This window comes from Trichoderma breve (assembly GCF_028502605.1).
Source record: "Trichoderma breve strain T069 chromosome 7 map unlocalized scaffold00007, whole genome shotgun sequence".
NCBI lineage: Eukaryota > Fungi > Ascomycota > Sordariomycetes > Hypocreales > Hypocreaceae > Trichoderma > Trichoderma breve.
Genome location: NW_026611593.1, coordinates 2,334,804 through 2,356,057, shown reverse-complemented (window position 1 = coordinate 2,356,057; position 21,254 = coordinate 2,334,804). Strand labels below are relative to the sequence as shown.

The 21,254-nt window shown below is 46.5% G+C and overlaps 6 protein-coding genes across 6 annotated transcripts; 1 reads left to right on the top strand and 5 right to left on the bottom strand.

Annotated features, from left to right (window-relative positions):
• Positions 1-21: 21 nt before the first annotated feature.
• Positions 22-1,700, bottom strand: T069G_10922 (serine carboxypeptidase domain-containing protein; the record flags this gene model as incomplete). The annotated part of the gene is made up of 5 exons (XM_056178132.1): positions 22-353; positions 407-904; positions 953-1,217; positions 1,274-1,389; positions 1,448-1,700. The coding sequence occupies 5 exons, from the start codon at positions 1,698-1,700 to the stop codon at positions 22-24; spliced, it is 1,464 nt and encodes a 487-aa protein (XP_056024422.1).
• Positions 1,701-2,891: 1,191 nt separating this feature from the next.
• On the bottom strand, positions 2,892-3,539 carry T069G_10921 (uncharacterized protein; the record flags this gene model as incomplete). The annotated part of the gene is made up of 1 exon (XM_056178131.1): positions 2,892-3,539. The coding sequence occupies one exon, from the start codon at positions 3,537-3,539 to the stop codon at positions 2,892-2,894; it is 648 nt and encodes a 215-aa protein (XP_056024421.1).
• Positions 3,540-3,668: 129 nt separating this feature from the next.
• On the bottom strand, positions 3,669-8,725 carry T069G_10920 (ankyrin repeats (3 copies) domain-containing protein; the record flags this gene model as incomplete). The annotated part of the gene is made up of 7 exons (XM_056178130.1): positions 3,669-3,893; positions 4,040-4,568; positions 4,767-5,024; positions 5,100-6,999; positions 7,159-7,266; positions 7,388-7,438; positions 7,765-8,725. The coding sequence occupies 7 exons, from the start codon at positions 8,723-8,725 to the stop codon at positions 3,669-3,671; spliced, it is 4,032 nt and encodes a 1,343-aa protein (XP_056024420.1).
• A 1,139-nt stretch (positions 8,726-9,864) lies between these two features.
• On the bottom strand, positions 9,865-11,099 carry T069G_10919 (transferase family domain-containing protein; the record flags this gene model as incomplete). Its single annotated transcript, XM_056178129.1, has 2 exons — positions 9,865-9,881; positions 9,968-11,099. The coding sequence occupies 2 exons, from the start codon at positions 11,097-11,099 to the stop codon at positions 9,865-9,867; spliced, it is 1,149 nt and encodes a 382-aa protein (XP_056024419.1).
• A 2,269-nt stretch (positions 11,100-13,368) lies between these two features.
• On the top strand, positions 13,369-17,737 carry T069G_10918 (tetratricopeptide repeat domain-containing protein; the record flags this gene model as incomplete). Its single annotated transcript, XM_056178128.1, has 3 exons — positions 13,369-14,327; positions 14,387-15,099; positions 15,156-17,737. The coding sequence occupies 3 exons, from the start codon at positions 13,369-13,371 to the stop codon at positions 17,735-17,737; spliced, it is 4,254 nt and encodes a 1,417-aa protein (XP_056024418.1).
• A 369-nt stretch (positions 17,738-18,106) lies between these two features.
• On the bottom strand, positions 18,107-19,311 carry T069G_10917 (uncharacterized protein; the record flags this gene model as incomplete). The annotated part of the gene is made up of 2 exons (XM_056178127.1): positions 18,107-19,018; positions 19,087-19,311. The coding sequence occupies 2 exons, from the start codon at positions 19,309-19,311 to the stop codon at positions 18,107-18,109; spliced, it is 1,137 nt and encodes a 378-aa protein (XP_056024417.1).
• Positions 19,312-21,254: the final 1,943 nt, after the last annotated feature.

The window sequence follows — 21,254 nt, the reverse complement described above, 5'->3', positions numbered from 1 at the left end:
TGATCTGTATGCCAAATACTCTCAAGTCGATTTTAAAGCCGTCTTCGTCATGGTTTGTTTAAACACCTGGAGCGCTAGCTCAGGTTGAAAAGCCGGGGCTGCATGGCCAGCTCCATATACCCTCAACCAGCTCAACGCACCAACGGATTTGAACTCTCCTCCTTTAACACCGTTTACTGTATAGCTGGCTACCGCCTTTTGGTTGAAGGCTGTTTGATCCTGGTACTGGATGGCATTCGCAGCTGCAAATCCTCCGAACCAATCGCAAACAGCATCGGCATCTCCCGCCCAAATAACTGTAGTCACGCCAGATTGAACGACGTTGGAAAGAGCGGGCAGGTACGAACGTAATCCTGAACGACGTTAGATGGAATATCAGAATAGAGATGTAGCAAGAGAGAATTACCATCGTCAAGGTTGTCAATATTGTTCGCCACGTCGCTGGAACATTCCGAGTAGGTCACATTCACACCAATTTTCTTCATAATTGCCGGATCTTGCAAGTACGTGATGTAGGTCGCGGGTGGAAAATTCCCAGGAGCGGGCTGTCTGATATCATGAGTTGAGTAGTTGGAGAGAAAGAACTGGCCAAACTTGTTATCGATCGCTACGCAAGGTGAAAATGCTGCTACGCAGTCGTCGAAGTGGCCATCTTCAAAGGGCGAACATGTTGATACACCAGGCAGACACTGGGATTCTATTTCCGAGATGTACTCCAGCGCATTGCTGTTGCTGATCAATGGGTAGTAACTATTGTTGGTACTGAACCTAGGGAAATTCGTTTCCGCTATCTCATAGTCATAATATCCGTTATTAATTCCCAGGGCAACCAGGTTGATCATTTGACCCTGGATCTTGCCGCTAGCGATGTCGGCGTTTTGGGACTGGATATACTCAGAAATTCCTAGCTGGGTTAGTCAAAACATCCCGATCATGACGGATATAGTCTTACTAGGTCCAAAGTGTCCGCCGTATGACTCTGTGAAGATACCAAAGTCACGAGATTCGTACTGTGGGAAGTTTGTGAAGAAGGCTTGCAAGAAGGTCCAAACAGGCGGAGCAGAAGCAAAGGTCGTGTTGACAGTTTCGCTCCCGAACGAGAATCCAGTGCCAATAGGCTGATCAACATACAGCATGTTGGCGTACTCATTCCAGCTGTGTGGATTCAGCACTGGCGTGTTTCCCTCGACGTTGTTAAAAGTGCAAGGGCCGTTTTCCTGTCGTGTCCCTCATCAGTCTTGCAATATACAAAGAGATAAATTAAATTCCGTACCGTAAACAGTCCAATCATGGATGAACATCCCGGTCCTCCATTCAACCACAAAGCCAGCGGTGCTGTGGCGGGGCTGTTTCGCGATTCAAAAAACCAAAAGAACATGCTCATGTTTGCTGCATCATTCGTTAACCAATGCAATCTCAACACAAGTCAGCTCAGTACAGTACATACTGCCCACAGATAAATAACCAGAGTACTGGTTAACACCAGGAGTTGTCTCGCAGACACCAGAGTTTGTTACATAGTCAATCTTAGCTCCAGTCGCTTGGTGTTCGAACACGGTATGCGTAACGCCATCTCGTACTTCAATCGAACGCTTTCCCTTGAGGCCATGCTGTGATGGTACGGATCGAGGAGTGCTGAGACAGTTTGCTCCCGCTATCAACGTCAAGCACGCCACGGTCCGGCTCGTTCGAAAGTGCATTTTAAATAGATAACTCCTTGAATACCTGGCTGTAGTTGAAACTGCTTGATCTGCCTGAATGCGAATGCAAGGCACCTTATATCAATGTTTATAGTTTCCATCTCCGCAGAAAACAGCTTAGAAGGGAGCGAGAGTGATTGCGAGATGCCAACACCCCGATCAGCGGTGTACATCATAATCAGCGCTAAAGCCGGCGAGATCTCAAAAAAGGGGCGGAAGTGGTTTGCAAAATGCCAATGCTCGGACCAGCGGTGTAAATCTGAATCAGGAGTATCTCATTGAAGGTGCTTGAGGAGTAAGGCTCATGCTATCGCCTGTTAACCTCACTGATGAAGTTAATAATTATAATTCAAGCTTGTTTCGTGCTGATCACTAATATTAACTCCCCATGTGGAACTTACAGTCTATGATAACCTCTAGGTTTTTCTCCACACTATTACAAAAACTCTCTTTGCAGCATGTGGTGTAGTAATAATCGAAAATGGGGTTCGCTTATGCTATTGTATTTAGAAGTTGTATTTGAAAGCTATTACCCTTATGTGCTATGCTAAGGAGTAATATAAAAGAGGCAGTTGTCAACTTCCGCAAATAGCTAGCTCACAAGGCGGCATGGCTAGGGAGCAAGGCCTCCCCTGGATTATTTATGACCAACTGTAATAATACTATAAAGCATACTAAGCATATTTCTACAGTGGCAAGGGTTGCGAAGTTTCGAAGGGGAAGAAGAGATGATAGAGATATTGGTGCAACAGAGGTTTCCAATTGAGTATTTACAGGTACACATGCTTACTTACAAAAGAATCGCTGGGAATACCTTCAATTGACGTCTTCAATCGGTTATTTCAGGACCTAGTGACTCCTTTGCAAACTGGTCTTTGCTCCATTCTATGTTTAGGTACCTCATATTAGCCATTATGACTACAAGGTATTGAGTTAAAGAGAGAACCATTATCATAGGGTAAACTAGATGCGCTAGATATTTGGAGTCATGGAGATGCCGCTTTATGCAATCGAAGCAGGCAACCCTATCCGTCAACCGTGTCTAGGCTTAGTCTAGTCACATTTTATTGCCTATTCGCCATTTTTGCGTCCTCAAAGGGATAAGATTCTATTTGTGAGACTGGTGCTTCAACCATAGTGGGAGGCGATTCGGCATGAGTTTACTCTATCAGGAAATTCTATAGACAAATACTACATTAACAAGCACTTCTCAAAGCCAAGACAGGACCTCTTTGCACTTTTGCTCTTCTCTAAGCGCTGTTCTGTAACCTCTTCGCCAGATTGCTCACTGAGTTGCTCGTTAGATCTTGGGTCAAGCTCTTCATGAGGATCTTCGTCTGGTTGCTCATCAAGCTGCTCGTTAAGTTGTGCATCGGTTTGTGCATCAGATTGCATATCGGATTGCATATCAGGTTGCACATCGGGTTGCTGGTCAAGTTGCTGGTCAAGTTGCTCGTTGAATTGCTCGTCAAACTGTTCATCGAATTGCTCACTAAATGGCTTGCTCAATGGTTTACCAAGTAGCTCGTCAGATTCTTTATCAGAATTTTTGTCGGACTGTTTGTCAGACTCTTCTTGATCGGGCTCTTGATCAGAAACTTGATCAGAAACTTGGTCAGACTGTTGGTCGGATTCTTCCTCTGATTCTTCCCTTGATTCTTGATCAAGCTCTACATCAGACTCTTGGTCGGATTCCTGAACGGATTCCTGGTTGATTTCTTCACCGAACTCTCCTCCTAATTCTTCGCCAACTGTTAGATGTTTTTCCACGATGCAATTTTTTTCTTTGGAGGGCTTCTTTTCATTCAGAGGTGGTGTTGGACGCAGCCAGACTCGCATACTATAAGAAACAACTCACCAATGGCTCTTGTCATGGATGAACTGGACGCTGACCGTTCTGCGCGTGACCGCAAGAAACGCTGCCTTGCTAATCTTCTCCTCGTGATCAAGCTGGACACTGACCGTTCTTCACGTGGCGGTAAGAGACGCCGTCGTGGGGGTGATCTTCTTGTCATGAATGAACTGGACTTTGATGAACTGGACACTGAACGTTCTTCTCGTGACGGCAGGAAACGCCGTCGTCGTGGTGATCTTCTCGTCACGGATGAACTGGACGTTGATGAACTGGACGGAGACCGTCCTTCGCGTGACGGCAAGAAAGGCCCTCTTCGGAATCTCCTCGTCCATTCGTCGCTATCATCATCTTCTCCCACACGCGCTCCGCCCCTCACTAATAGCTGTGTGACGGGGTTATGGAGGTTGTTGCCAGCTAATTGAAGGGGAGACAATTTACCCCATCTTGCGTTGGAATCAGCGCCATTCGCAAGAAGCAGCCCTACGGTTTCAGCGTGACCATTCTCGGCCGCCATATGAAGTGGTGTCGGTCCTCCCCCTATGCTCAGACGTGTACCCTCCGGCACTTTGCTCGCGGCCCCAGTGCTGGCTTTTTCATGTATCATCTTCCGCCCATTTAGAAGCTCCCCGTATAGTCCCCGGAGGACTTCTTGGCCTTTTCCATTAGACATTTGAACCATCTCCATTTCAGCCGGTGTTGATGAGCCATCGCTTGTCTCAAGCCTCTCAATTTTCACTTCAGCGCCACCGCCATCTGCATTTAAGCTGAACTCACCACCGGATAACTTTAGAATCCCAATCTTCACGCCAGCACCTCCGCCATCTGCGTTTAAGTAGAGTGAACCACCACGCATCTCAAGCTTCTCAAGCTTAGACTTGGCACCTCCACCAGAGCTTTCCATATGCAGCATACCGCCATTCATCTGCAGAGTCTCAATTGTACACTTGGCGTCACCGCCAACTACCTTTGCAAAGAGCGAACCGCCGTTCATGATGAGGTTCCCGATCTCTAACCTAGCAGATGCTCCGGTTACTGCTAAATAGAGCGAGCCACCATTCATGACAAGACTTTTGATCTGTATCTTTGCCCATGCACCACGGGTCGCAAAATGGACTGATATACTGTGTATGCTCAGGCTCTGGAAGGGTTGGTTCCAGATCTCCGTCACTTCAAACATAGCTTGCGAGTTTGCGTTTGGGTCGTTTGCTAACAGCAGCTGTACCACTTTAGTCTGCCCTTGGGCTGCCGCCAGACACAATGCAGTTCGTCCAGCATTATCTTTTGCCGTAATGTCAGCTCCGTTTTCCAATAGCAATCTCACTACCGCTTCGTGTCCGTTGCTGGCCGCCAGGCATAGCGCTGTTCGTCTAGCGTTATCACTCGCCATAACATCTGCTCCATTTTCGAGGAGCAATCTCACCATCGATTCATGCCCTTGGCTGGCAGCACAGAGCAGTGCTGTCTTTCCACTGTCAAAATGAACGGACGCGCCTCTTTGCGCTTTGATTCGTATTATCGATGGCGTTATCTTTCCAAGCTCAGACTTTGCGTTGACATCTGCTCCCCTTCTTAGTAACCATTTTACTAAATTTTCATGTCCATTCCTAACTGCCCACAGGAGAGCTGGTCCACATTCAAGGTCGATATCCGTCATATCTGACGAGAGCGTTGGTTTGATGCTTCCTTTCTCGAGAAGAGACTTCACAATATCTCCTTGGGTATAAGCGGCAGCTATAAGCAGCACCACATCGAAGATACCGCCTGAGGCCTTGAACTCAGCTCCATTTTTGAAAAGCGTCAGGGCTAGACTCTCCCGTCTCGCCGCTAAAGCTGCTTGCAATGCGTTGCCGAAGATGCCACCTTGAGCATCGATGTCGGCTCCTTTCTCGAGAAGTAAGGCCACTATTTCGTCATTTCCCTTGGCTACGGCTGCTTGTAAGGCGTTCCCGAAGATGCCACCCTGGGCATTGATATCGGCTCTCTTCTTGAGCAACAACCTCACAATCTCAATATCCTCCCTGACCGCAGCTGCCTGCAAGGCGTTCCCGAATATTCCACCCTGAGCATTAACATCAGCACCTTTCTCGATCAATATTGTTATGGCCTCTTCGCTGCCTTTGGATATAGCCGCTTGTAGTGCATTGCCGAAGAATCCACCCCGTAGGTTGATATCAGCTCCCTTCTCCAGCAGTTCTATCGCAATTGTATCCTCTCTTTTGACTATTGCCACCTGTAATGCGTTGCCAAAAAGTCCGCCTTGTGCATTGATATCGGCTCCTTTTCCAAGTAATGCAATCCTGAAAAGGTTATGATAGCCACGTAAAAGTAAAATGTTTAACAACCCGGCTCCTGTGTCGTATTTTAGAAACGGGTACTCTTCAGAGCTGCTGAGAATTCTTTTCCACTGTTTGAACCAAAGATGCGGCCTGTGTAACCATTTCACATCGCATTCTGCCTGTGCTCTTTCAGCATGATCAAGCAAGTACCTCGATGCATACTGAAGGAAGGGACCACCTTTTGTTTTATCGTCCGCTCCCTCTGTAGTAATACATTCCAAGCAACAGACTTTTAGACGATCGTGGCTTCTAAAAGTGACGTTTTGTCCCAATGAGGGATCTATTTTTCGCATCCTGTTATATCGAACGAGAAAGTCTTCGACAGATTGGTGAATGAACTGCACGACGTCCGCCCCTTCACGTATCTCGATAAGGCCTCTCGAGGACGAAGTGATTCGCCGCCGCATATCGTCGATTGTTGCTGTGGATCTTTTGCTGGTTTTGCCGTTTTGAGCTGCCATTCCATATCTTACGGCAAAATATAACTCTTCTGGCTTTAATGGTCGCATGCTGTATAAAACCCACTGCAACATGAGCATCATCTCAGCCTTGTTTCCATCGTCTTTGTTTAGAAGAGTCTGGAATAGGTCTTCCAGATCGCCCGGTATCTGATCAAGAGTTTCCCTCATATCTGCAACTTCAACTTGGCCACGATCATAAGCCTCGTTGAGCTTGGCGACAACAAGGATAACCCACATGAAAATTCCAGCGGCCTTCTTAAGGATACGATTCTGAATCTCTGAGGATTTTTGTTTCAGCTTGTTCTTGATGTATTTTGCAATGCCTCGGCGGTGCTCATCTGACCTCTCCACGACGATTTCAAGCCTCTTCTTTATAGTGACGTTGGGATAATGTCGGGAGGATAGACAGATCCAAAGATTTGTGCCAGAGTTGATGCTTATTGATTCGACGAATTCCACAACCTTCAACCTGTCTGAATCGGTGCATTCATCCAAAGCGTCGATAATAAAGAGCAGACGGCGAGATCGATACTGCCTCATTTCGAGTAAGAGAAAATCTTGAAGCTCTGACTCGTGCCACTCGATTCTTCGGTATATTTTTTGTTTCTCTCTGAAGATTGTAATAAATCGTTTATAAACCGCCTCGTCTGTGGCCAGAAGTTGATATAATAGTGAGCGAAGCATGCCCAAAAAGGTCTTTTCAAGGAGGCTATGGCCTCGAGTGTTGAAGAAATATGTTGCGATGAAGCAATCCGCAAATAATTTGTCACAGTTGGCCCAGATATGTTTCATTAAGGTGGATTTACCAGCGCCGGGATTTCCTTTGATCCAAAGCACGCCATTATGTCTTTTGAAGTCGTCCTGCTCTCGCCACTGTATGAATACCGAGTTTTCAAATATCCAGTCGCACGCGCCTAGAAGATCAATAGCTATATTCTGCCGACGAAGGAGCATATCTTGAAATACAAGAGAGTGGAGGCAGTCTAGTTTGGTCAGTCATTGATTATATATACTGCAAAGGGAATGAAAGCGAACCTTCTTTCTCATTTGTCAACACTAGATTTGAATCATAGTTGAGGGCGTTGTCTAGGGCACGCGTTAGCAGTTTGTAATCACATGGTGAATGCTTGTCACGAGTTTCTAGTACTGTAGAACGAAATGAGGCAATAGCCACTTGTCATCGTAAAAGATGACACTCAGAGGGGGATTAGAAAGAAGTGTAAATCCAAGGCCCTAATGGCCTGTCTCCAAAAATGAACATAGTCATCTCGCATTGACCCCATTTCTATCCGTCGATTTCATCACAATATCCTAACCACATCGACTTCCCCACTAGCCAGCATATCCTCATAGAAGAGTATCAATCCCTCATGTTCTAAGCATGAGGCGTTCAAGGAAACTGAGAGACTAACCGCTGATAGATGGAGGTTGTTCTGGACCAATTTTGAGCAAGAGACTCTTAGCATAGGCAGCAGCAGTTGCTGCAGCATAATAATGCCACCCATCATTCTTGTGAGAGTCTGCATAGTCGGAGACTCCTCGGATGACGGCAACAGGCATAATGGTCATGAGGCCGGCCGCTTCCATCTCAAAACAAATTATACCATATTGATCCCTTAGTCTGTCCCTGAGTGCCGCATTCTTTATAATCTTATCACCCGACGCAACAAGGCCATAATGAACAACCGGTTCCGGAGACTGCCGCGGTGGGCGCTCTACCAAGTCGTCCGTATAGTCTCCCACATACAATTTGTCCTTGTCCATTCCTGGATATAGGAACTTGTGACCGTTTCTTCTTTCCCGGAGACTATCGAGGTGTTGTATAAAGTCGTAAACGTCGTCGATTTGCGCGTCTCTCTCAAGTGATTCAATGGCATTTCGCAAGCGTCGATGTGTCTCGGGCTGCCAACCTTTCCGGATGAAACCATCGACAGTCTCTGCCCCCAGCTCGTAGCCTATGACGCCCACTGGGCCGATAGACTGGTCGGAGGACGAGGCCACAATAACATCACCTAGACGAATATCGGGTTGCAAAGCCCGCCCGGGCACTCCAGCTCCGATGCCCACCATCAATCCGTACCGTAGGTTTCGAAAGCTCTGGCGCATTTGGGAAGCAAGCGTGGCTACAGAGACACTTCCAATTGACTTCTTTGGTAGTGAGGCGATAACCACATTGTGGCCAGCGATCTTGCCCGCCTCGTACTGATTATCGTCGCCATGGACAAAAGGAAATATGCCTCGATGCCGAACATCCAACATGTACAAAGCACATTCTGCCTCCACAGGGAGCGCACATATCCATCCTATTGTGTAGTTCTCGAACCGGAGATAGTTCTGGCCGTAAGCGGGAGATTCTGCAATTGTGTTCGTCATGATGAATACGACTCTGACGCGGGATAGATGGAAGAAAAACACAAAAGGGTACCAAGAAGAGTTGTGAGGAGCCGCTTCTTACCTTAGGCCCATTTAGTGAAGAAAGTGGCGCGGCATGCGTGTTTGGCACCTTTGGGCAGCAATGCAGATTTGACGAAGCGGCATCTGTAATACAACTCCCAGATGATGCTTCTTGAGGTTTTGAGTCTATATTGGTAGATGAGCCATGCAGCTTAGAGATCTCCTGCTTAATATTTAACGTAAGTAGCAATGAACCGATATTCTTCCCAATCTTGAGGCTGGATGTAATGCGATATACCAGCGAAACGATACTAACTCGGATCACTAACTACCTCGAACTATAGACATTGAGGTTTCAAGTGCCTTTAGTTTAAAAGGACATATATGAGTTTGGTAGTTTATCGTACTAAGTTGGGGCATTGGGCAAAATTGAAGACTTCTATGGCTGAATACTGGAGGTGCCCATGCCCTATCAGCTAATGCAGCATTAGTGCAGCTATCGCCGGTCGCAAGATGACTGATTCATAGTGTCAATTGATGAGGTAATGACATGATGAACTACTTCCAGTAAGTGTCAGTATTGCTGTACTGCTGTATTTCTCTTTTTTATATAAGTACTGGGCATGGGATACAAGGTGCTTACATGGCGTTAGGCGGACGAATTCATCATGTCAATCTATCACCAAGGAGTTAGACTATACGGGGTCCTGTCAAATTCTTTCATTCAGCATTATATCTTCTATCTTTTGCACTACAAGTCTTGGGAATTGGAGCCATAGTATCGGCTTCCAATAACCTGCATCTAAAAATTCCGCAACCTGCCATCTTTCAGAAACCTCTGCAAAACGTCTGATTCCAGGGACAGCGAAACGTCCAAGCCACCATCAAGCATCCCACTATCCATCACACACAACAGACCATCCAGTGGGGACATAATAGCATGTACATAGCGTGGGCGCAAACCGCTTCCTACAAAATCGATATCATAAACCCCAAGCCGTGCCCACGAAGTGACAAGAGTGTGCTTCCTGCCAAGAAAGGATCTCCATAGGCGCTGAGGCGCGACTTCGTGTGCTTCGTCATGAAGTATAGCCGCTATAGCCTCAGGTGTGAACCGATCAAGGCATGTCCGTATCTGTGAGGCTATTGAGCCAATTTTGGTATCGGAAGCCCCGACGTTCCGCGCAGGAGTGCCAATATGTGTTAGCACCAAAGGTGAACCGACAAAAGCGTCTGGGAGGGCTGGTGAAACCCGTCCGCGGACTCCGATGGTAAAGTCCAAGAAGACTTCATCGTCGTTTTGTAATAATGGTGAGCGAGCCCGGCTGATAGCTGCCCAGATATGAGCCAGCAGAGCATCGAGGCGCGAGACTCTGGCCGTAGTCCCAGTGGCCGACTTTTTGAGTCGCTCCAGCTCGTCTCCCGTAAAGTGGATGAGAGCAGTCGTAACGGACTTGGAAAAATCCCAAGTCTCCCACGGAGGTGGGCACGCAGGTGACATCATGGCCTTTTGTAAAAGCGCGACATCTTTCGGCTTGGAGTTTAGTGTTGACGGTGTAAGCGCTGCTAGATTTCCGGCAGTAGTATCCCACCAGTCATGCCGATGTAGAGGAAGAGAGCGAGCCTTTGAGATCAGTTCTAGATCACCATCCGGAGCGTCAATGTCGCCGGCGGCTCTAGAGTCTAGCAAGTTTGGCTCAAAGACAGGGTACGCAAGATCTTTAGTGAGGTCTTGCTTCGTGAGTTCATCACGGCAGATGGATGCCCATCGACGCATGAAAAGCATAAGAGTATGGGCATCGGCCAGTGGATGGGCCATCTTCACGGCCACAGCAAAGCCGCTGTCACCTAGAAAGGTGATCTGCACAATCATGCTGGGCAGGCCTTGGAATGTATCGAGGTCATATAGAGCCATCTTTGTGGACGAGATCATGAGATCAGATTGAGGAAAGTTCTCTATCCACAATTCATTGGAAGCCCGTTCGGCGGGTTCTGGAGCCACTGATGCTGGTGAAGAGTCCAGCTGAACAACGTTCCATTCCACGCCAGGATCTGAATCCAAGCCATAGGTAATCATTGGTCGATTGAAACGCTCTCCGTGGGAGCCGTTGTCGCGGAATGGCGCCCACTGAAGCTGGCCGGCCCATTGTGGGAAAGCTTCGAGCGCCTTGATAAAGGAGCCTTTAAGGTTCCTCACGATCTCAGTTGGTGAATCATTGTCGAAAATCCAGATGGCTCCTGTAGGAGCGAATCGAACAACCGTGGCATCAAGAATGGATAATACTGTTGAGATTGGCGATTGTGAACGGGAGGACGGGTGCAATCGGCTTGTTTCTAGAATTTTCGCCTCCATCATGAGGTTTTGAGTTATTTTCGCGGCCCTTGTAGCTCTCTGCCGGAGTGCTGAGAATTGTTCGTTAAGAATCCAGTATCACAACTAAGTTGAAAGATTAGAACCGTCCTTTTGCATTGGGGTTTTATATTTGGCCAGCTACAGAGCGCATCTCGTCGGAAGCTAGACCAACCTGAATGGTCGTAGTAATTAATCCTTCAGTCTCGGCTATGCGGAGTGTTACCAATGTAATTCTCTCAATGGGATGGTCTCCTGAGTAAAATGAATTGCTTCTTTGAGACAATTTCCGTCATCGTCACAGCAAGAGTCATCAAGTTGAACAGTCAACTCATCGTAAAACCTTGATATGATTACCGCAAGGGTCACAGCACCGCTCCAGGTGGTTTCGAAGTGTGGCGCTAGACTCTGTATTTCCGGATGTGAGTCACTGGCCGACTCAGCGCACTGTCTGGAACTGCTTGCACGCGCCGTTTTGTCGAATCAGCAGCCCCTGTTGAATATTTGAAAAGACTATCAAATTATACAGAATCTTCGGGGGGGAATCAACACCTAGTGGACTATTCAATCAATGTGTCTTTTTGGGCTACTCTATCTGTATTTCCGATAACTCAACCAAGACTCGTTACGGACTCTGTAATCTGACTGCTTATCACAGTATCAATTCTACAGCTTATGTACTACGTCCAACTCAACCAACGCAAAGGAGGAATTTGCAATCTCTACAGACCTGAATGCAAGCAACGTTCAAGCAAACACAAGGCTAATGCCTCGAGTATCATATGCGTCGAGTATGTCCCATCACCGTCTTCGTCATTGAAGGCCTTCTCGCCAGACCGTATTTTCCGGTGAACTTGATGCCAATCGCCCTTATGATCAGGACATACGACTATAGCGATTAGGATATACGCGATCACTTCGAGTTCTTTAACCTGACGTTCAATCTTTTCAATTCCTTGCGCCATTGTGTTCCAAAGCTACAGCCACACGTCTTCATTTTTCTTCTTTACAGTGTCAATTAGTTTAAGACTCATTTTGTGGCCTCTTTTCTCTTATCATGCCCGGCTAAGCAATACCAAGATCAACGATGAATTAACTGCTTCGTAGCTACGCTTCGCTTCTCGGGATTAACCACATAAGACAATGGTTACGACGACTAAGACATTGGTGCTCTGCGGCCGTGGACTATCGTACCCATGCAGCAACAGCTCAACAAGAAGTATTATATTTGCTCTATCTAATATCTTTAGACACAAAGACGATATTATTAAAACGCATTACTGATCACTGCGTAGATGCGCGACCGTTATGATTGACCATATATATCAGCGGAAATCTATCTACGCCAAAGACTCTAAACATAGTCTCACATCCATGTTTCAGAGGAACAGGAACTCTACGCTACTGGTGATGAACAATCACGCGCTGTATCTTCTACACCCTTTTGCAGTCGGCCGAATTTCTTTTTTAGGATTGAGCTGCATAGGACCAGGCCGTTGTTGAGCCTCGAACGACAAGGCATCCAATTGAATGCACGGGAACTTGGCCAGTTGGCGCACACATGCACACCAACTCATCACTCCTGTCTTCCCTTTTCACATGCAAGTTTGGACATACATACTGCTAGGAAATACTCCGCCAAAAATTTGTCTTGTCTTTCTTTTTCTTGTTTCTCTCTTCTTCCAGTCCCACGCCCACTTCTTGTTGTAAGTCTACCGAACGAATACGAATCTCCTTTCTTTTCGGCCCAGGCCGTGATATTGATGCCTAGTTTGCAGCACCATTTCATGTATAAGTTGCCAAGCCATCAGGCTCGCCAAAACAAGGCTACGGAGTACGGCCAGCCAATTATTTGCCCAGTGAGCTCTACTCCATAGATACCGGATAAAAGGGATCAAAAGAGCAGGAGGATTTCCACCCTCCACAGACCTTATACTACCCAACCTGCATACCTGCGGCATCCATATCATAAAACTTCGCATTGATTGGCCATATGATATTTCATTTCCCTATAATTCCATCCATTTTCAAGTCACGCTAATGCATCTAATTAACCGGTGATATGCACTTCTCACGAGGCTGGCGCCTGGAGCGCGGCCAAAGAGCCTCAACCTCTCCCACCTTGTGGTCGCTTATAGAGGTGATTTTTTAAATGGGAATCCCTACCATCCCCTCTGGTCATCTAGTCATCAATAAACCATCTACTCAACAACGCGTACACATACGTCCCAAGCTCCAGTGCTGTAATCTTGCCGTCTAGCCAACACTAACGATGTCCCTGAAAAAGCTCGCACCCGACGACTATCGAGTGGGATGGATCTGTCCCCTAGAAGTTGAACAGACCGCGGCGATGGAGATGCTAGATGAAGAACACCAGCCTCTCAAGCAATCTCCTACCGACCACAACGTCTACAAGCTCGGCAGCATCCATGGCCATAATGTTGTCATCGCCGGCCTTCCCCAAACCGGCAACTGCTCTACGGCCACAGTTGTCACACAGATGAGGATGACATTTAAGAAACTTAGATACGGTTTGCTAGTTGGCATTGGCGGTGGCGTGCCGGTAGAGACAGACAACGGAATAATTCGACTGGGGCATGTGGTCGTTAGCAAGCCGACTGGCGAACACTCTGGAGCGATACAATATGATCACGGCAAGGCAATAGATGGCTTTATTGAGCGCACCGGCTCTCTCATGCCCCCGCCTGCTGCATTCCTGAACGCTGCACAAGCTTTGGCTGTAGAACAAAGCAGGGCAGAAAATGATCCCATTTGGGAGAACACGCAGAGGATCCGGTCGCAACGTCGAGGTTTGCGACACTTCAAATTTCCAGGCATCGCAAACGATCATCTTTATCAACCAGATTACAACCACCAACAGATGGGAATGACTTGCGAGAAAGGAGGATGCAATCCGGAGCAGCGGATCGAACGACCAGTGGAAGAGGACGATGAGTGTTTTATTGTTGTGCATCGAGGCACGATAGCATCTGGGGAGCTGGTGATCAAAGATGCAAAGAAGAGGGACTTCTTGGCACAAAAGTACAACCTCCTATGTTTTGAGACGGAGGCCGCAGGGGCACTTGCCGATTTTCCTTGCTTGGTTATTCGAGGCATTTCCGACTACTGCGACTCCCACAAGAACAACAACTGGCATGGTTTTGCGGCGGCGGCGGCTGCGGCTTATGCCAGACGGTTATTTTTCCACATGCCTACCGAGATAGAAGAGGAGTAAGCATGAACTCTGGTTAGGGAATTTTGGTCGCATTTATAGCTTACATTCAATCAAGGACAGCTATCAAACCAACGGCCTTCGATCTCCAGTCATATTTGCCCGGAATTCGTCAAATTTCAAAGTTTGTTGCAAGAAAAGAAGAGCTTACGGAAATGCAAGAGGCTCTCCAGCCCACAGTTCGGCCCCACCGCCGTCGGGCTGTTGTTCTTCATGGATTGGGAGGTATAGGCAAGACGCAGCTGGCACTTGAGTATGCTCAGCGGCATCATGAACACTACTCGACGAGGATTTGGCTAGAGGCGAGAAATGAAACGACGATAAACCAAAGCTTCACCCGATTAGCAGAACGGATCCTTGAGAAAGAGCAAGTAACCTACATTCAGACTGCTGTGGACAGCCAAGATCAAAGCATCATTCTGAAAGCAGTGAAAAGGTGGCTAGATGAGCCTGCCAACAAATCATGGTTGATTATTTATGATAACTATGATTATCACGATTTGGATAACGCTCATACTGAGGACAAAGAGTTCTTGGGTATCTCTAGCCAAATTACTGTCTCCATGAATCTCAGGGGCCAAGAGAAGGAGGTGAGATCGCAGTCTTATGATATCCGCAAATATTTTCCCGAGGCCGACCATGGCACCATTATTATAACCAGTCGAGTATCTTCAAGGAAGTTAGGACGGCCTATTGAAATAAGCAAATTGAGAAGTCTCGATGACTGTCTAGAGATTCTAGCCTCAAATTCGGGCCGTAATATGATTGACGGTATGTCACCATGGCTGTTATAGGAAGAAGAGACTGAACTAACCTTTTTGCAACAGATCCGGCTGCTGTCGACCTTGCGAGGCGGCTTGATGGACTTCCTCTTGCCCTTGCATCAGCCGGGGCTTACCTGAGACAAGTGCCTGTAAATTGCACCGAATACCTTCAGGACTATGAAAAGTCTTGGGTGGAGTTGCACAAAAATACTAAAGACCTAGAATCTTATGATAAAGTCTTGTGTACGACATGGGATATCACACATAAACATATTCAGGAGCAAAATTCAACTGCATCTCTTCTGCTTCGCCAATGGGCTTATTTTGATAGTAAAGATCTATGGTATGAGTTACTGCAGAACGGTCGATCACACAAACTGGATTGGCTTCGAGATTTGACAAAAGACAGAATCCCCTTTCGGACGACGATGAGGCTAATATGCGATCACGGGCTTGCGCAGGCTGGTACGCCTATTACATCGCAGGAAGAAGAGACAGCTGGGTATAGCGTGCATGTTTGCGTTCACTCCTGGATGATTAACGTTCTTAATCGGGAATCTGACAAGGATATGGCACGAGCAGCCCTGGATTGCGTAGGGTCTCATGTCCCGAGCCGGGAACAACCCAAGTTTTGGTCCAAGCAACAGCGGCTCCTAGGGCATGCGGATCGATGCTATGAATTGATCAGTACTATCCTTGTGGAAGATGAAAACCCACGGCCATTGCATTGTCTAGGTTTCCTCTATGCCGATCAAAATCGACTTAGCAAAGCTGAGATTTTGCTTAAGCAAGCAATTCAAGGGTTCGAGAAGACACTAGGGCCAAAGCATAAATCAACACTTAATGCAACCAACACTTTAGGAAACGCCCTTCGTAACCAGGGCCGACTTAACGAAGCTGAAGCTAAATATAAGCAAATACTCCAAGAAAGAGAATTGACATTAGGGCCAGAGCATATATCAACACTTGAAACAGTCAGCAACCTAGGAGTGGTCTACAAAGAGCAAGGCCGACTTAATGACGCTGAGGCTTTACTTGAACGGGCACTTCAAGGCTTTGAAAAATTGGACTCAGGCCACAAATCAATATTCAACATACTCAATAACCTGGGTCTTGTTTATAGGGCCCAAGGCCAGCTTGATAAAGCTGAAGCTATATGTATACGAGTACTTCAAGGGCAAGAAAATAAATTGGGACCGGAGCATATATCAACACTTGACGCGGTTAACAATCTTGGGCTTGTCTATCTTGAGCATCACCAACTTGATAAGGCTGAAGCCATGTTTAAGCGAGCACTTGAAGGAAAAGAGAAAGCATGGGGATTGGATCATACGTCAACCCTTGAAACAGTCCTGAATTTAGGCCTTGTTTATAAAAATCAGTTTCAAGTTGATAAAGCTGAAGCTTTGTTCAACCAAGCAATTCAAGGGTTTAAGAAGGTTTTAGGACCAGAGCATACATCAACACTTTCAGCAACCCATGGCCTAGGGATGTTCTATATGACCCTATCTCGATTTACTGAAGCTGAAGCTCTATTGAAGGAAGCACTTCAAGGGTTTAAGAAGGTATCAGGACCAGAGCATACATTAACACTTGAAATAGCCAAGCGTCTAGGAGATATCTATGTTATCCAACATCGATTCGATGAAGCCGAAGCTACACTTCAGCAAGCACTTCGAGGCTTCAAGAAGGCATTAGGACCAGAGCATACATCAACACTTATGACTGTCCAGAGCCTAGGAAGTCTCTATAAGAGATTGGATCGATTTAGTGAAGCCGAAGATATGTGTAAACAAGCACTTCAAGGTTACGAGAAGGCATTAGGACCAACTCATCCATCAACACTTTTGGCAGCTTATAGCCTAGGAGATTTTTATATTACACAAGGCAAACTTAGCGAAGCTCTGGATACACTCGAGCGGGCACTTCAGAGGTCTCAGGCATTGGGACCAGAGAATATTTTAACATGCGGAATCATCAGCAGTCTAGGCCAGCTCTATACTTATCAAGACCGACTTAGCGAAGCTGAAGATATGTTTGAGAGGGCCATTCAGGGGTCCAAAGCACTTGGACCAGAGCATATTTTAACACTCGGATTAGCCAATTACATGGGACAGATCTACACTAAACGAGGCCGACTCGACGAAGCTGAAGCTATGCATAAGCGAGCATTCCAAGGGCTTGAGAAGGCATTTGGACCAGAGAGTATCCAAGTATTTGAGACACTCAATGATCTTGGCCGGCTCTATACTAAGCAAGACCGACCTGGCGAAGCTGAAGCTATGTTTAAAAAAGCACTTCAAGGGTTTGAGAAGGCATCAGGACCAGAGAAAACTTCAACACTCGTAATAGTCAATAACATGGGCCATCTCTATACTAAACAAGGTCGATTCGGCGAAGCTGAAGCTATGCATGAGCGGGCACTTCAAGGGTTCGAGAAAGCCCTGGGGCCCGATGCTATTGGGACACACATCCACACGTTGGACTGTCTTGAGTGGTTTGGGGATGTTTTTTATAAACAAGGAAAATCGCAAAACGCCAGGCAATATTATATTCGCGCAGAGCAGGGCCTTCGCGCTGTTCTTGGAGCTGATCACGAAAGGGTCAGGAGGCTATCGGAAGTATTGGAGGAGATTGGACATTGACTTGTCGCTCTATTAAATTTATTAGTTCTGAGCTTCATGTACATCGCGCACTTAGAGCGCTTAGATTGAATCAACGAGTATCTCTCTTTATGTCATCTAAATCTTCATTACCACGAATATCTAGGTGGAAGGAATTCGGTACATCCTATCATATACTATCCCCCTCGTCTCCGTTCATCAACGGTTACCCATGATTAACACAAGCATCCACGGCATTGAGAATACGAAGACCGATTGCTGATAAGGGAAGCAGTTGTAGACATTAGGCCGATAAAATTGCAGAAAAGAGCACCACAAAAGGTCATCACGAAAGAGAGCCAGGCAGACTCCATTGACACAATTCATCAATAAAACTAACTAACTGAGACGCTACGAAACATAGACTGTGAGCTTGGTTGTTTCACCAAGTCGACTGCTGTCCAAGGCTATATTTCTTTCAGCTGGCGTTTTCTCTTCGGCGTCTGCGACGACTTCAGGAGCAGTGATGCTGAAAGGGTCACCATCTGGAGCATTGGGATCCTCGGGCTCTCCTCCATCACTGAATCCACCTACGCCATCCTCAAATTCTGCCACTTCGTTCTCATTGCCCGTATCATCAACACTGGCCTCTATAACACTGAAAGGCATAGCTCTTGACAAACCGCTAAGGGAGCGCACAGGTCTCCTGCGTGGCACAACTCGGGTGGCGCCTTGACTTCTAGCTCTCGCCTGCAAAACGGTCCTCGTTCGATCTAATCTCCACCATATGGGGGAGTACACGTTGAAGACAATGAATCTCACTCGCTCATCTACTCTAGCTCTGCGGTCTCGCAAAGCGCCTCTGACGTTGTTGACCTCGTTATGCTCATAGTATGCAGGCGGCCTAGCCACGGAGAGTTCAAGGTTTGGCGAGACGTTACTGAGAGGGGTATATCGTTCTTGATAGTTCCAGTACCGCCAGAATATTGAGTTGACGTGTGTCACTTGCTCGGGGACAAGCCCCATCCGCTTGTTTTGAATGATGTTGTTATTTCCAAACCATCCAATGAGCCCTGCAGCATCATAGATGTATTGAAGCCCATTCAGAGAATCGACGACAAGTCGTCTGTCTTCCAAATCAACCGCGCCAAGTCGAAGGCGGTTTAGCTGAGAGTAGACGCCGTGCATATGGAAGAGAAGACCGTATCCGCTCAGAGAAGCGAAGAAGCCGCGTGTGACATCGTCCATGTGCAAGACGTTGTAACGCTCTTCATATACCTTCCTTATCAGGTTGAGCGTCATGTCCACATCAGCGATGGAATCCTTGATGCTGTTGAATATATCGCGGACCTCGCCGGACTCGAAGCTTTGCGACGTTATGTTAGACATACTTGTGAGGGCCGGGAGCAAACGCCATAGAAACGCCGGTAGCGGTAGTCCAATCTGCCAAAGGCTATGACCTGGAAGAATGCGGCATGCTCGCCTTGCACAACATCCTGAAGCTCCTTGAATATAATGACTTGTGGAGCACCACCAACAACCCAGCCCCGGATTGTTTGGACAGCATCGACGATGGTAAGGACGCCGCCGATTACACTGATTATAGCAGATGCCATGATCAATGAAATATAGCGTGTAGAATGGGCAATTGGAAAATGTTTGAGATTTAACTGTTGGCTAGTAGAGCGAGTTCTATACTTAATGATCGTTATCCATCCGTGCTTATATATCAATCATGACTAGACTCGGGGGCTTTAGGCATCAAAACCACCGTTGGGCTTATTGCTGCATTTATGCGTTGGCATTGTACCTATTTCATGGTCTATAAAATTCGGGACAAGAGAGTGAGCACATTACATAGCTCGCCGACCAAGACACTCAATTTGCATGTCAGAGCATCTGTCTAGCTCTATATGTACCCAGTATGGGTCTTGTTAAAAGGGAAATATGACAAACCACAAGCACATCAATGCAGTAAGGCCTAAGGCATAGATACCTTATGATGCCCAACAAGACTCCTCTCTTTCTGAAATGCTGTAATACAGGATAGAAACTACCGATGGCAGGAAATCCAGGAGAAGGTCGAGGCGAATCTAGCAGGGTATTCTAGAGGTATCATCATATACTAGAGAAATGTAGCTATAATAGCAGATACTAGCAGAGAAAAGATAAATCAACTCCCTCGACCTGTATCCATGGCTTCTCTATTACCATACCTAACGTACATGCGGCCCAATAAGACCTTAGGACGGTCGAGGTGCAAGATTCCACTCTGAAGATCAACACCAACTAGTAAAAATAATAAACATTCAGGCTCTTATCTTTACTGTAAGCATTATTGGAGGAGGACACTGCAAAGAGAAGGGACATTGGAGTGTTCTAACTTACACTAGGGTCCACATGTATCCACTCCTGTAATCATCGTGATATTCAATTTTGATCAGCGCTGAATTCAGGACAGAGAATAACTGTGAAAATAAAGGAGAGCTTTCTGTGGCGTTTGGCACATATATTTAGTTGTCGCATACAAGGCTCAACTACATCATCTCGATTTTACATGGCCTAAAAGGTGGAATCAGTTGGAATCTCACAACCATGACCAGAGAAATCTATCTAATAGAAGTGCTTGGATCACTCACTAGATGAGCTAAACAAATTTTCTCCAAAGGACAATATCACGAATTGAATGGCCAGGTAGTATATACTAAACCTCAGTATTGACAGAGATCCAAGCAATACATACATGCCTGTTCTGGGGCTATAGCCTGCACTTACGCATCACCGAGCACGTCCGACCATAGGTAGAGGAGAATTCGGGGTCCTGTTAAGATCTTCTCTTAAGTTGAACCTCTTCCATTTTTTCAGCTCAAGGTGCTACATTTGGCGCTTCTGACAGCTCATGTGAAAGCAGAAGCTCACTAATAGATGTACAACTCGTATAGTATAAGGACGTTGATGTATTGCCTTTCCTCTCCTTACCAAGCCGTCTTATATTTCATGTTTGCCGTGATGAAATAAATATTATGATCAGACCACGACTCACCTACCCTAAGCTTATGTGACCAATAACTTCAGATAACAATATTTCTGAATCACCAACTACTATAGTAGGAGAGGCGATGTAATTCATACACTACTCGCAGTCCGTACCTATCTCCCTTGTCGTATACCCACCATCGCTGTCACCGTCACTATCAAGCTCGAGCACATCCCAAGCCTCTGGTCGTAGGCTCACCTAGCCTGCTATCCATATATCCGGCAGCAATAGACTCTACTATCAAACAGACCTGCCTCTCCTAATAATAATACGCATAATATCTCGGCAGCTGCGATGAAGAAACTCTTGACCCCAGTGCAATTCAGTGGAGGATTTTATGGTAAAGTAGAGTCTTTTTTTGTGTTACGTGACATACTCAGAGAAGCTCTTAGAGAATAGAGAGTCCTGCTTATCAGGCAAGCAGCAACTTCCCCTTAATAGCAAGGCATCACCACATACATATCCTAGGCCCCAGGCCATAAGGAGGTAGAAGAGATTGAGGTAGTAGAAGAGATTGAGGTA